The following is a 15,348-nucleotide window of genomic DNA, read 5'->3' on the forward strand; positions in this document are numbered from 1 at the left end:
AAAAAAAAAAAAAAAAAAAAAAAAAAAAAAAAAAAAAAAAAAAAAAAAAAAAAAAAAAACTTTGAAAAATTTTAGGAATAGATTGACTACCTTCTAGTATAAATACCCTCCACCCTCTCCTTATTTCATCACCCCAAAAAATCCCAGGCAATGCAAATAGTTCTACATAATGTCATATAAATCAAAATGTGTGAGTGTTTGTGACAAAGAGTTGTGTTCAACAATAATCTTGACAATACCTTCTTGAGATGGTTCTCATGTTTCTTCTCAATCTTAGAGAAGATAAAAGATGTCGGTGTTGGGATTTATGCATTAAAGTCTCATAGTTAATTATTTAATTTTTACAATAATTTTGATTATGTTATTTATAATTTAATATTATTCGGTGTATGAAAAATACAAGGTTATTAGTGTAATCTTGAACAGTACATGATTAACGTGCAAGAGAATCATGTTCAAGTAATAATCTAAATGTTCATATATAGATAAGTTTGGGTGCATTATCCTAGTTTGTAATGACCCTAGTTTTCATTAACCTAAAGTTGCTATCACATGTATGGCGTAATATCTTGTGAGAAAATATTCATTTAAAACATGTTCATAAAATAATGTCATGACTTATATGTTTAAGAAAAAGATATTAAAGCAATACAACAAAAGAAAAATTAAAATAGACATAAATAAAAATAAAACGGCAAGATGTTATACTAACTTAAAGTCTATAAAATTAAATGTAGACTACCCTATGCATGTGCCATGATCTTTAACTTTATGATGTCGCGTCAATCGTGTAGGGTATCTCGCCTTTACCTGAAATATAAAAGTAGTATATGGCTTGAGTATTGAGGTTAGATGCAAACACATACAATCATGATACTATAGCCAATTTGGAGCTAGATAGAACTTTGGTTAAGGCTAACCAAATAAGTAACCTTACTATTGGCTCGGTCTAAAGACTTGCCTTATGTATGACGACACGTCCCATATATTGCTCACCTCAATCAGCTAAATCTCCCATATGTGGCTCAACCTTAGACCATTTTCCCAACCAAAACTATAAACAAAAGCTATTACTCCTCAAACAACTTCCAAGAATGATTAAAAACCTACACTAATACTCATTCAGAACAATGACTAGTTTAACTTTGGGGTATAAAAGAAACTCTACCACCCTATCAATTTATGTAAGAAGAAAAGAAAAAAAAATATAAGTCTAAACCCAAGAGCACTCCTTTTCAACCTAGAGCTTGAACTCTCAATACTTAAAAAAATTATTCAATTACTCGTTGTCAGGAAATTCGCATAACCAAGAAGTGTCTAGATTGAAGGTAGTGAAGAACTAAGAAGAGTTATTCTTATTGTTCAAGTGAGCTGTATCACAAATGTGGTTATACTAGAAACTTTAGGATGCTAGTAAGTCAAAGGAGAATGAGGGTAACGGCAAATCACAAAAGCAAAGGCATCAAAGTGGCGATTATTCTAGAAGTGTTGTGGAGAACATAGTGAAATTACTTTTAGTAAATGGGCCCTAGTATGTCTTAGGCTCTAAGGAAGTCTAACAGGCATGGAAGAGTAACCACTCGCTATAGTTGACCTCTAAATCTCCCTATAGCTTCTTACATGCCAACTATCGAGCACTAGTCAGAAGCTCCACTAATGGTACTAAAAAAGCTCCTTATTCCTACATCATTCCAAGCTAGAATAGTGCAAGGCGGGCTCTCCATTAAGCACAACCAAAGCTCGCCAAGTAGTACTCGTTAGAATGTCATAGGTTTTAAGTGGGTAACATCGCATTCCTATATGCTAAGTAGACCCTCACCAGTCGAGGAGATTCCACGATTAAAGGTACGCCCCAACCGTCCTTGCATAGACCTATTTGACCCATGTCATCATAAAGGGTCTTTGATGTGCCTCAAGGACTAAAGAAAACTAAAATATAGGCTAAGGCTCACTAACAGGTTATATGTATCCTCTAGGGCACATACCATCTAATCCGTAAATAAATAAGTACACACATAGGTATTCTAATCTTCTAACATGTTCTTAGGAGCATAAACAACATTTATTCGTAAAGCGTACATATCCACACAATATACATGCAAATCAAGAAAAGAAAGTATGGTTAATCATTCATGCCACACTCCAAAGAGTTTACCATATTTTTATAACATCTTTGTGTCAATCTAACTTTGATTTGAATAGCTCAAAATTAGGTCATGAAAATTTTTGTATTAGAGCCCTATGTTATAAAACATATAGAATATTCTAGATAGAGAGCTGTACATTCTCTATGGCACAGCTTGAGATACTCCTTGGCGACCAAGTAAGTATGTCAAGAAAAGTATATAATGTTAGGACCACACAACAACATACAATCGATCTAGATGAACATAAAGAATAGAGGAGAGAGAAAAATCAAGACGAAATATTGATTAGAGGTTTATATTAATGACTTCAAGTATGTATCGTTGCAAAGAATAAAGAGAATACAAAAAGTAATCTTCAAAGCACTGCTTAAGAGTATATATATGGTTCAGTTTAGATTAACAACATATAGTCATCGACTATATATATATATAAAAATATTTATCATATATAACTTCACCTAATATAGTCTTTTACCATGCATAACTATTTATAGTTGTTTATACATAACTATTTAGAGTTATTTACTATACATAACTATTTATAGTTATTTGTATGACTCTTTACTTTATAATATCATTTATCATATATATAGCTTTATTATATATAACCATTGAGTGAACTATTATAATAAGCAGGATCCTCCATAACCTAACAATTTTCCCACTTGGAGACGGGTCTAGTCAACCAATAATTTTATTATCAAACAACTATCAATGTTTTGACTATGCTCAGATCAATTAGGGCTTTGCACAATCTCAATTTTCCAATATCAACACATTTTGTCAACATGTCTGCGGGATTTTTTGCACCCTTTATCTTTTTCAAACACATATCACCTTCTTCCACTAACCTACAAGTGAAATGGTTGTCTTCTGATGTACTTTATCTTTGAATGATCGACCAGATTCTTCACCAACTATATGACACTCTAACTATCTATTAAAAATCTTTTCATGCTTCTTATTGTCTAATTCTTCTAGATAGTTTGTCATCCATATCATCTTCTTTCCGACTTCATCTACTACCACGTACTCGGCCTTAGTTGATGAAAGAGCAACACAATTTTGAAGCGTAGACATCCAACTCATCTCATCATCTATGGCTTGCTCCCACTTGATTGTATGCTTCAACTGTAGGGCATGATCAAATAACTCTGGTTCTCCTTCCTCAATCAGCAATAGATAGTGTAATGAAGGTGTGACTTATCTAGTACTTTGATAGTTCTAGATAATCTTTTCAACATCTACTGAGGCGTCACTTGCTCCACCTTTAGTTCCTAAAAAATAGTCTCAAAGTTTCTTGAGTATTTGCTGTAACATCATTGAGAGAATTTTTACGCAACTCAACCTCAACTCCTTGTTGCTTCATTGTCTCGGAACCTTTCTTCTCTTTGTCCTTGTACTTGACATTTTCATCAAAATTCACGTCACAATGTCTCATGACTTTTTTATTCTTGTCATCCCAAAACATGTACCCGAATATGTCAAAATCATAGTCTTTGATGTAGCACTTTACAGCCTCAATGTCAAGCTTGTCTCCCTTCTCTGGATCAACATAAACATACGCAGTGCAGCCAAAAGTTCTTAAGTGAGAGTACTTGAGTTTTTTTTCTGTCCATACCTCTTCTGGCAACTTTAATTCTGAGGGTACTGACGACCCTTTATTGATCAAATAGGTTGTTATATTTACAGCATCGACCCAAAATATCTTTGACAATCTATAATGAATCCTCATGTTTCTTGTTCGCTCATTCAATGTTCTATTCATTCTTTTAGTAACATCATTTTGTCTTGTCTTACCAGGAATTGTTCTCATTAATCTAATTCTCTCAACTGAAGAAGGAAAAAAAAAAAAAAAAAACTTTGAATTTTGAGTTGTCATACTCTCCTCCATTGTTAGACATCAAGCATTTGATTTTTAAGTCGATCTGATTTTCAATTTCAGTTTTCCACTTCTTGAAGGTAGCAAACACTTCTAACTTGAATTTCAGAAAATAAATTCATACCTTTCCGCTGAAATCCTCGATGAAGGAAATGTAGAACTTTGATCCACCGAGTGATGGAAATGGAGATGATACCAAAATGTCTGTATAAACCATTTTCAACTGCACTTTCTTCAATTCTCTGGCAGACTTTGTGAAGCTAACTCATTTATGTTTGCCAATAATGCAACTCTCACAAAACCCATATCAACAAATTTCAAGCCTTCTAAAAATTCTTTTGCAGCCAACATCTTCATTCCTTTGATGCTCATATGTCAAGTTTATTATGTCATAGACTTGAATTTGAAGCATTTTCGACTTGAATTTGAAGCACTTTCAACAATAACAACCATGTTTATACACCCTGCATAGGTGTATAAAGTTCCAAATTTTGCGTCATGTGCTACCACCATAGCACCCTTCACAACCTTCCATGAGCTCTTCCCAAACTCTGTTGCATAAACTGTGCTATCCAACTGACAATAGACATCAGGTTCTTCTTGAGACTAGTAATATATCTGACACCCTTTAATGTCCAAACATCCTCATTTCCTTCAATTTCCAAGGCTTTGTTGTTCCCAAGATATGCCTTCTCGAAATTTCCATATTTGAAATTCTGAAACAATTTCTTATTTTGAGACGAATGAAAAGATGCTCCTGAATCCAAAATCCGGTATTCAATCGGACTTTCAATGCTAAGGATTAGAGCATTCTCAATGTCTTCTACTGAATTTATAGAATCATTATCATCCTCCAATTTGTGATTCTGCTTCCACTTTGGTCTTGTACAATATTTCAAAAGTGACCTATTTTCTCCACAATTCCAACAAGTTACGTTTGGTCTGTTTTGGAAATTTTCTTAGTTCTTTGATTTTGATCGATCTTTGTTAGGACCCTTCGATTAATTTCTTCCTTTTTAGTTAACTCTGAGAGCATTACCAGATGAATCCACAATTTCTTGTTTGTGAATACTTTCGCTGAGAAATACATCTCGAATTTCATTGAACTTTAGTTTCTCGTATCTCCAAGAACTGTTGATCGCAACAACAACAGTATCTCTCGGGTAAAGATGACATCAAAATCGATGCTTTAATTTCATCTTTAAAATTAATTTCCACTAAACTTAATTGTCTTACAATCATATTGAATTCATTTATATGAACTGCAACAGATCTACCTTCAAACATTTGTAGATTGACAATACTCGCATCAAATACACTTTGTTCATAGGCGACGGTTTTTCATACATATTCAACAACGGATTCAACATATTTGATGTTGTCGTCTTTTTGATGATGTTGAACGCCATGTTTCTAAACATTGTCAACTGGATTACCCTTAAGGTCGACCAACTTTGTGCTTCCACTATTCCGTGGTCACGGTATCTGCCTTCATCCCCGACAAGGGTTCTTGAAAATTTTTCTGGTACTAATAATCTTGAAGCTGCATCTTCCAGAAACCAAGATCGGATCCATCAAACTTCTCAATATCAATCTTTGAGCTTTCCATCTTCGTAGATCGTGATGAATCTCGTCTAGTTGGTAGGACCGCACAACAACACACACACTCGATATAGATGAACATAAAAAATAGAAGATAGAAAATACAAGGATGAATATTGGCTAGAAGTTTATATAGATGACTTCAATTATGTAGAGTAAGAAAGAATAAAGAGAATACAAAAAGTACATGTTCAAAGCAGTGCCTAACATGATATATAATCATTTAATAAGTTTTAAATAAGCAACCGACTCCATAACCTAACATAAAATGCCTTAAATTTTTATAAGTTATGGTTGCATGATTAGAGTTATTTATTTAAGATTTCAAGATAATATGACATTTCTAATGTCTTGGATCAAGTGGTAATCCTAAATGTTCCCTTGTGATAGATCATGTCATCTAAGAGACAAGGTCCAACTATTAGGGAAGTAAGAACATGAGGCAGAAGACAAGCTTTCAAAAACTCATCTAGGTGCACTCTCGGGGTCGAGATGGCCTATACACGAAACGCTGACACAAAAAACTTAACAAGATCCAACAACCAATCAAGTGGTGCCCCAAGTTCAACAAAGAGTAATTTTATTACATGCTTTTGGTTGATAGTTCATTAAACAGGGGAATTTTAAGAGCGTCGAGCTACGGTAACTTTCAAGCCATTGGCCATGGACAGAATAGTCATCATTCTGTAGCTCACTTCATGCCCACTCACCAAACTAAATTTGTAGAATCTGCACAAAATGGCAAGCGCCATTTTCATCTGTAGATATGCCGAGTCTTTCCCCATGCAGATCCTTGGTCCTGCCTGCATTAAATAATATATTCTTAGGAATCACGGCTCTTTACGATGGTATGATATTGTCCGCTTTGAGCGTAAGCTCTAATGGCTTTGTTTTGGGCTTCCCCAAAATGTCTCGTACCAATAGAGATGTATTTCTTGCTTATGAACTCGTGATCAACCCCTTAATTAGCCAATATGAAACTCCACTCTCACCAAATTCTCCCCTCAAATAAAGTACACCATAGAGCCTCCCTTGAGACCTATGAACCCCTCGAATAACCTCTTCTTAATTAAGGCTCGACTCCTTTGGAGCCCTCAAACAAAGTAAACCCTTTGTTCGACACTTGAGTCACTTTTGACTACACCTTCGAGGCTCAAAACTTCCTTGTTCGACAATTGAGGATTCTATTGACATGACAGTTAAGAATATGACTCTGATACTAACAACGTACTTAATTGAGGCTCGACTTCTTTGGAGCCCAGGAACAAATTACACCCTTTGTTCGACACTTGAGTCACTTTTGACTATAACTTTGAGACTCGCAACTTCTTTGTTGGACATTCGAGGATTCTATTGACATAGCTAAGTTAAGGGCATGACTCTGATATCATGTAAGGAATCACATACCTCCACAAATGGTATGACATTATCAATGGAGATGTATTCCTTACTTATAAACTCATAATCAACCCCTTAATTAGCTAATATAAGACTCCTCTCTCAACATATGTATAACAGAATAAAGGAATAATGACCTGAAATGCTGTGAATTTGAACGGAGATTCGTTATGAAAAACGTCTTGTTTGAGCCATCTTTGAGGGTTAAAAGAAGTTGCATCAGAACCCCAATTGTATTCCATTCTTCCCATTGAGTAAGGAACATATGTCACCATCCCTCCAGCTCTTACCTTCGTCCCATCAGGCAATACATCATCCTCCAAAACCCCCTTCGGATCCTAAATACTTATAACATAAAATATTTCATTGTTCAAAAACCAAAGCTTTAATGGTTTATAAGTACTAATACTTTATACCTGAGGGACTGCAGGGTATAGGCGTAGCGTCTCAGTTATCATAGCATGCAAATAATGTAATCTATTAAGAGAATCATAATTAAGCAGTTCTGCAAACTGCGTTACTCTTCTCTCAAAGGATTGGATATCAGATGGATGATGGTGAAGCAATGAAATTCCCTCTTCTTTGGCTCTTTCTTCTTCAAAGCTCTTGAGCTCTGAGTAAACTCTGTCAGCTACATGGCTATGAGTCATTACCATATAAATAGCCCATGAAAGAGTTGCAGCTGTTGTGTCACGTCCAGCAATCACGAAGTTTAGAACGACATCTCTTAAGCTTTTGTTCGTGAAATTGTTATTTGGGTCTTCCCCTAACTCGATAAATCTCGACAATATGTCATGTTTTATCTGTCATGTCATAACATAGCATAAGTAAGTGAGTGAATGAAGTTAGTGTAAAAGGGTAACGATAAAATGACCTTATTGGGGGTGGTTGGAGCTTGTTGGATCTCTTTTTTCCTTGTGGCAATGACAGAGTAGGTGAAGTGGTCGATGACTTTGATGGACTTCTGAAGAAGAGCTTCGGACCCCATATTCAGAAATCTTTTAATCTTCCAGAAAGGATCGATGAAGCGAAGGGTGACAATCATGTTTGCTGTGTCAAAGGCCTTAGCGAACCCATTTTCTGGCAAATTTGGAGCCAATGATCCAATTTCAACCCCGAATCCCACCTTGCATATGGAGTCCAAAGTCATTCTCATCAGCAATTCCTGCACCAATAATTTCAACCATGGCTTGTCAGAACTGATGGAGGATGGTTGAGAGGTTTGGGTTAATTTAGAGAATGATCTTGAGTTTATAAGTAAAGAATACATCTCCATTGGTACGAGACTTTTTGAGGAAGTCCAAAGCAAAACCACTAGAGCTTATGCTCAAAGTGGACAATATCATATCATTATGGAGAGTCGATATTTTTAACATGGTATCAAAGTTATGCCCTTAACTTAGTCATGTTAATAGAATCTTCATATGTCAAACAAATAAGTTGGGACCCTCGAAAGTGTAGTCAAAAGTATAGTCAAAAGTGACTCAAGTGTCAAACAAAGGGTGTACTTTGTTCAAGGGCTCTAAAGAAACGAGTCGAGCTTTGATTAAGGGGAGGTTGTTCGAGGGCTACATAGGCCTCAGGGGAGGCTCTATGGTGTACCTTCAAAAGTGTAGTCAAAAGTGACTCAAGTGTCGAATAAAAAGTGTACTTTGTTCGAGAGCTCTAGAGAAAAGAGTCGAGCCTCGATCAAGGGCTACATAGACGTCAAGGGAGACTCTATGGTGTATTTCGTTCGAGGAGAAGATTGTTGGGAGGGAGTCCTACATTAGCTGACTTACGAAATGATCATGGGTTTATAAGTAAATAATACATCTCCATTAGTATGAAACCCTGAGAACTTATACTCAAAGTGGACAATATCATACAATTGTAAAAGGTCATGATTCCAAACAGAAATCACCTGTATGTCAACCTGCTGGTTATGCAAAGACGCCCGTGTCAAAATATCCGAGAGCTTGAGGCTATACTCTCTAAAAACCAAGGCACTGAAATCCCTCAAATTCTTTGAAGCAAACTCGAAGCTAGCAGTCTTCCTTTGCTTCCTCCAAAGCTCTCCATCCACATTGAAGATCCCATCTCCAAGAAGCACTTCCATGTAGGAATGGTAGGCGTCGCCCTTAGGGTAGTTGGGGAAGTTGGTCTTGAGAATGTGCTGGACATTGGCAGGGTCGGCAATGTAAGTATAAGTAGTGAAAGGCATAGGAACCACAACAGTTTTGGAGAGATTAAGGTAACCAAGAAGCCAGTCGTGCATTCTATGGTAGTTCAGGAGCTGCTCCAATGCGGCTCCTAGGAGTGGCCATGTCTTGGGACCTGTGTTCTTCCTTTGGTTCCATCTATGGATAATCATCCATGTCCAAACCAAGCAGGTTGCCACCCCCAACACTCCACTTTTTGAACTGTACCATTCTTGATCAACCATTTCACCACTCAAACACTAACAAAACACAGTGTTTTGTTTCATGGGGGGAGCTGTTTATATATAATAATAGTAATTTGTATTTGGATACAGCAATCTTTATATGTTTTACTGCATAATTAACATCCCTTTTGTGTGCTCAACCTAACCATTCTTTACCCAATTCATTCACCTAACCTTCCCATTTTAGTTATTACCATCTTTATGTATCTTTTTTTACCATTTTCTTTTCATGGATTTCAATAAAATCTCTCTTTTTCTTTTCAATACTTGGGTTAAGAATATGAAAAACGCTCCTAAAATAAATACTGTAATGAAAGGAAGATAGGAGTTTGCCACTAGTTATGTGACCAAATAGAATTGTCCCGTTCCTGTAGAACCTATCACTAAAATATCTATACTGGGAGATAGGGCTAAGCGGAGCGAAGACGGTTTTCCATGAGATTGGAAATTTAAACTATTAGCCCCACACGAGATTTGTGAATAAGTGATTGTCTGATGATAAGTAATGAATGTCTGTCTTTTTGTTAAACAGGATATATTGAACGCGTAATTCATAAGATATTTTTTTTTGAAAGTCAACCAAGTATCGTAAATGATGGATTATTTGATTTTAGATTTTGAAAATTTAACTATATGGTCCAAAGAGTAAAGCAACTTTAAAAAATAAAAATAAAAATAAAAAAGAAAAGTAATTTTTAAAAAATAAGTTAAAATTTTAAATATTTAATTTAAGAAAAAATAAAAGTATTGTAAATAAATGGGGAAGAAACCAACAAAAATTTTAAAGTAATAAAATTATTAAATGGGATTTAAAGAGATATATAATAAGCCTAAATTAAATAAATTAAATAATAACAGTTTTATGTCGCCGAAAAAAACAATTTAAAAAAGGAGAAAAAAAAAGATGTGAGGACGAAAATTTTGGGTTGGCGCCAAAATTGTTCCCGGCAATCGTCCTCAGCCACTGCGCGCGAAAACCCTGAAAATGTCTCCCTTCCCGCCTTCCCCCCTTCGTTTATCTACAACCTTCTTCCTCCATTACTGTCCAATCCTTCTGCGCCTCCAATCCTTCCCTTTCTTCAATTTCCTCCCTCATGGATCTCTCCAAGATTGCCAGGAAGCTCGATCTTTCCGACTCCGAAACCCTCACCCGGAAAGCTGGGGAATTCCGTCGCCTCTCCGATCTCCAGTTCAATTCTTCCGCTATTGGCGTTGTAAGCTTTCATCTGCATCTCTTTCAATTCTTCTGTGATCGGTAATTGTTCAATTTTGTATTTAATCTATATCTCGTTCTTGTTTTTTTTTGTTTTTAGGGTGAGGTTTGCAAGGCCATAATCTGTTTGGAAATTGCCGCTACGAGGTATGCTTTCGATTGGTGATTGATTTTTGTTTCATTCTGGTTTCTAAATAGTGATTCCATTGTTATTTGGATTTTGATTAGAATGGATGCATTATATCGCAGATTAGGGATTCTATTTGATAGATCCAATGCTATCAAGTTAAGTGGGATGTCGGAAAAGGCGTACACTAGATCTTTCAATTTGTTTCAGAATGGTCTTGGTTTCAAGTGCGTCTTTCGAACTCTACCTTTCTGTTTCTGTGATTCTTTAATATATTTAGTTTATCGAATTCCTTTGGTGCTGCAGAAGTAAGCTCGATATCAGAGAATTAGCAGTGCAGTTTGGGTGTATTAGGCTGGTTGCTTCAGTTCAAAATGGCTTATCTCTGTAAGATCTCTATAATTGAAACTTTTCATTTTAGTTTCTTCACATCTCTTCTCAAATCTCATTTTTATTGAATTATGAAATACGCGTATAGCAGTACTCTTGTTCATTGAAATGTTGATCAATGGAAAGTGAATTTCTCTTGCCTTCTATCAGTTACTCTAATCTGGAATTTTAACTGTCTTTTTAAAATTGATCGGCTCATATCATGACATTATTTGTTTTAGATACAAGGATCGGTTTGTTGCATCACTGCCAGCTTCTCGACGTGCTAATGCCGACTTCTCCCGATCAGTATTTACGGCTGCAGCTTTTTACTTGTGTGCAAAAAAACACAAGGTACCCCATGAATTACATTTTTTCTGTTTTGCAACATGGATATATGCGTGTCCTGTAACTCTTACTGGAAATGCTTCTTTCATATAACAGCTGAAGGTTGACAAAGTTAAGCTCATTGAACTCAGTGGAACATCTGAATCTGAATTTTCATGTGTAAGAACATTATTCCTTTCCGTTGAGTTTGTGTATGAAATTGAGACAATTATTAACCAATTCTTGGCATTGCAGGTTGCTACTTCCATGAAGGACTTGTGCTTTGACGTCTTTGGAATTTCTAGTGAAAAGAAAGATCCCAGGGATGCCAAAGGGAACAGGGGTATGTGTCTCTCATGCTTCCATTTTCTCCATTTTCTCACTTTGTTAGCTTAGCTTATGCCTTTTGCAACCTCACAATTGGATTGCAGACATGTTAGATGCATTGCCAGAAAAAAGGAAACGTGAGGATGGCGGTTACTTATCTGATGATAATGAAGAGGTACCAAGTAGCTGCATCTCAAGTACTTGAATTTCATGAAAGAAGTCTACTAATTGTCCGTGTTCAAAGATGTCACGCTTTGCATTTTTGCCAAAATTGAGTCTAGAAGAGTTGTTTTTCAATATCATGTTTCAAGCCTTTACTGTTGTTTCTAAATGTGTCTCGTCTCTGTTTCTTTTCTTGTTTCATTCCATTACATGCTTAATGGCCTTAAATTTTGTATTGACTATTAATGGGGTGTGCTATTTCTAGTTTTCAAGAACAAAACGACGCAAGCCAATGGATGAACATGCTTATAATCAGTGGAAATCCTCTGTCATTGCTTCCAATAATCTGACCAAGACAAGAGGTCTTTTGAAAATATTCATCTTCTATTGATCAAGTTTCTTGTTTTAGTCGCATAACATCTAACTATTATTGTGCTCTTCTTCCAGTTCTTAGCAAGCGAACCAGGCAAACTTCCCTCATGGAAATTAAAGAAAAGATGTCAAAGTAGGAGATGAACAAATCTTTGAGGTGCCAAAGTATTTGAATGAAGATTGTCACAAAGGGAGGGAGAAGTGGATGGTTGAACCACTCTATTTCCTTGCATCAAATTGGGTTGCATAAGTTGAGCATTTGGGGTTGCATCGGGAGGATAACATCCCTACCTTGGCCGCATTTTTCTTACAAACCGTCGTGCCACAGAAAGGCCAGAAATTTTGCCTGGACACATTAGTGTCCCAATGTATTTATGAATGTAATGTACAGACACGAGTCTCAAAGTTTTAGGGAACTGTTTATCGATGTACGTAAACATTCCTCCACGTCTCATGCTTCTGAATAATTACTGTATGAATTGTTATTCAACTTTAGAAATGGAAGGATACAATTATAGATAAAAGTATTTTTTTTCGCTCAAAATCTTATTTTTACCCCTTTATTTTTAAGAGGTAATCTAGAATGTTAAAAGTCTTAGTTCTCCGGTCAAGAACAAGAACATGACATGAAAGAGTGAAACGAGTAAAAGCCTACAAGTAAACTACTTATTAAGTCTCTGTACCTTGATCCATCCATTTATAAAGGTTAGGTGTTAGGAGGAGAATCATGACCTACCACTATAGTGCTAAAGCTTCCAAATCAATTGATTACACACTTTGAAGGAAAAATTGAAGATATAATGATCCAAGTTGGGAAATTCATCTTCCCAACTGACTTCATAATTCTGGATTACGATGCATATGGAGATGTGTCCATCATCTTGGAGAGATCGTTTTTAAAGAAACTTAGTAGATGTGCAAACGTCAAGATTGAATGATCAATAAATTGAATTCAACAATGAATGTATGTATGGAGTACCCGAATGATATGGAAGAATATTCTACTGGAAGAGGAATTAGAGAAAGATTAGTAAGAGAAAGCAAAAGAGAGTAGTGAGAACTGAAGAGAAGGAACATTATTAGATGAAACCTTCTAATAAGAATCACGGTGTTCCAAATGTTCCAAGTAGACCTATTACACGATCTAAGACCAATAAGATTCAACAAGTAATCATTTTTCATCTACTTTCATGTGTTACAAGTTGATTCGATTGAGGAATGAACATTTGAAACTTCAGAAGTGAATATTTGCACTATTGAAGTAGCGGATGAAGTTGATATAAATTACCCTTGATTAATAAGTTGTTAGAAAACTTTATTTTATTATTTTTAATTTCATAATTTGTATAATGGAAGAAGATTCCAGTAACTTTTTATGGTAACTTTTGTGGTGGAGATTGAAAGGGAAGGTGAGTAAATTATGTAGTGATCATTTTAAGAATCGAAAGTTTTTGTTTAGTGATTATAAATACCCACAAATTATTATGTAAAAGACAAATTTTGATGAATAAAAATTTAGCTCTCACATTGAGATTTTTACTCTTAAAATTTTGAACATCAATAGTTATAATTTATCAGTTTCATGAAGTCTTTATCAAGTTTGATTTGTGGAGTGATTCAATTTAGAGCAAGGTTTCACATTTATTAGTTTTTTTTTTTTTTTTTTTTTTTTTTTTTTTTTTTTTTTTTTTTTTTTTTTTTTTTTNTTTTTTTTTTTTTTTTTTTTTTTTTTTTTTTTTTTTTTTTTTATCTTTATGTTAAGAGGTAATCTAATTCGAGCATTATTTCTTTGTTGATTCGAATTTCTATAGGAAGATATTAATTTCTTTGATTCGGGCCGAGAATTAGGGTTAACTTATCAATTTTGTATAAGTAACTTGAACCATTACCATCCAAACTAGGGAGGCACCTCCACCTCATGGAACGAAGAAGAGTTTCACCACAAAGAAAGTAAGTGAGATTCTTACCTAGCAGAGTCAAAGAGTTGACAAACTAAAAAAGTGGTTTTCAACTGCTCCAGACAGATTGGAAGAGACTTCTCAAGACAAGATTAGTTGGAAGAGCATTGAGAGACTTGAAATCAATCTCATCCTACTTAGCTAAGTTTGTTAAGAGTTTGTTGACAGAGACGTCAACCACTTGAATGGGGAAAAATGTTACGGTCATGCTTATTCAATTCGTATTGCTTGTGGTCGCGTGTCGAATGTTCCAGTCATGCTTGTCCAAGACGTGTTGTTCACGAACACATGCACATTCCAAACTCATTTTACTTACTTTCATATATATATTTAGGTCTTTACTATTCCTATCATGTTCATAACGGGGTACGACTATTCACCAAAATCATGTTTACAACTGTGAAGGCTAAAATGCCTCAAAATGTAGTATAGAGAATTGGTCATCAATTCTTCCCACCCGAGTAATATGCTATCAAAATTGTGGTGGTTGCGTATTCGATTTTAGCGTGTAATGTTGTTATAAATCCATATGGGTACTGTTTGTTGTTGGTGGTAGAACACGTGAGGAGGATGCGCACGTGATAAGGTTTGTGCCTCCAAATATCTCACCCACCGACTCACCCTCCACACGCCCCCATGTCTTCGCATTCCCACTTCTGTTGACTTTTTTTATATCTTTTAATTCTTCAACTGATCCTGGCCGTCCATCTCATACATCTTTAGTTGGCCTCATCAATCATATCATGGGCCCCACGAAACCACTCAATCCAGTCTGTGTCCGTAATCACGTCGTTCAGATCAAGCGCGTGAGGGCCCCACTCCCTCCAAGTCAGGTGTGGAACTGGAACTGGAACTGGACATCCCATACGACGCCGTTTATGTCAGGTTCTATTTATTTATTTATTTATTTATTTATTTATTACGTATTTTTATGTTTGTATATGTATCTCGAAAAAATAGAATATATATATCATAAACATAACAAATACTAAAATTTTCTTTATTATTTTTAAAGCTAAAGTTAATATGGAAACATGTT

At 35.5% G+C, this 15,348-nt stretch overlaps 2 protein-coding genes across 2 annotated transcripts; one reads left to right on the forward strand and one right to left on the reverse strand.

The window, feature by feature from the left end:
- Positions 1-6,073: 6,073 nt before the first annotated feature.
- On the reverse strand, positions 6,074-9,482 carry LOC111471352 (cytochrome P450 704B1). Its single transcript, XM_023117066.1, has 5 exons — positions 8,933-9,482; positions 7,904-8,194; positions 7,446-7,832; positions 7,167-7,367; positions 6,074-6,434 (listed from the first exon to the last, which is right to left on the reverse strand). Exons 1-5 carry the CDS (start codon positions 9,452-9,454, stop codon positions 6,255-6,257), a joined length of 1,581 nt encoding a protein of 526 aa, XP_022972834.1. The 5' UTR covers positions 9,455-9,482; the 3' UTR covers positions 6,074-6,254.
- A 924-nt stretch (positions 9,483-10,406) lies between these two features.
- Positions 10,407-12,841, forward strand: LOC111471366 (origin of replication complex subunit 6). The gene is made up of 10 exons (XM_023117087.1): positions 10,407-10,668; positions 10,768-10,814; positions 10,917-11,021; positions 11,101-11,181; positions 11,406-11,517; positions 11,608-11,670; positions 11,746-11,833; positions 11,922-11,992; positions 12,245-12,341; positions 12,427-12,841. The coding sequence occupies exons 1-10, from the start codon at positions 10,549-10,551 to the stop codon at positions 12,486-12,488; spliced, it is 846 nt and encodes a 281-aa protein (XP_022972855.1). The 5' UTR covers positions 10,407-10,548; the 3' UTR covers positions 12,489-12,841.
- The last annotated feature ends 2,507 nt before the right edge of the window (positions 12,842-15,348 follow it).

This window comes from Cucurbita maxima, unplaced genomic scaffold, assembly GCF_002738345.1.
Source record: "Cucurbita maxima cultivar Rimu unplaced genomic scaffold, Cmax_1.0 Cma_Scf00051, whole genome shotgun sequence".
Taxonomy (NCBI): domain Eukaryota; kingdom Viridiplantae; phylum Streptophyta; class Magnoliopsida; order Cucurbitales; family Cucurbitaceae; genus Cucurbita; species Cucurbita maxima.

Bases quoted from the DNA above. Each gene is read 5' to 3' on its own strand.
- LOC111471352 (XM_023117066.1), bottom strand. From the start codon at position 9,454: ATGGTTGATCAAGAATGGTACAGTTCAAAAAGTGGAGTGTTGGGGGTG. The intron at 8,195-8,932 runs GTGATTTCTGTT...TTATTGGTGCAG, and splicing joins ACCAGCAGGTTGACATACAG to GAATTGCTGATGAGAATGAC. The intron at 6,435-7,166 runs GTCATTATTCCT...TATTTAATGCAG, and splicing joins TCAAATTCACAGCATTTCAG to GCAGGACCAAGGATCTGCAT.
- LOC111471366 (XM_023117087.1), top strand. From the start codon at position 10,549: ATGGATCTCTCCAAGATTGCCAGGAAGCTCGATCTTTCCGACTCCGAA. The intron at 11,518-11,607 runs GTACCCCATGAA...TTCATATAACAG, and splicing joins TGTGTGCAAAAAAACACAAG to CTGAAGGTTGACAAAGTTAA. The intron at 12,342-12,426 runs GTCTTTTGAAAA...CTCTTCTTCCAG, and splicing joins TAATCTGACCAAGACAAGAG to TTCTTAGCAAGCGAACCAGG.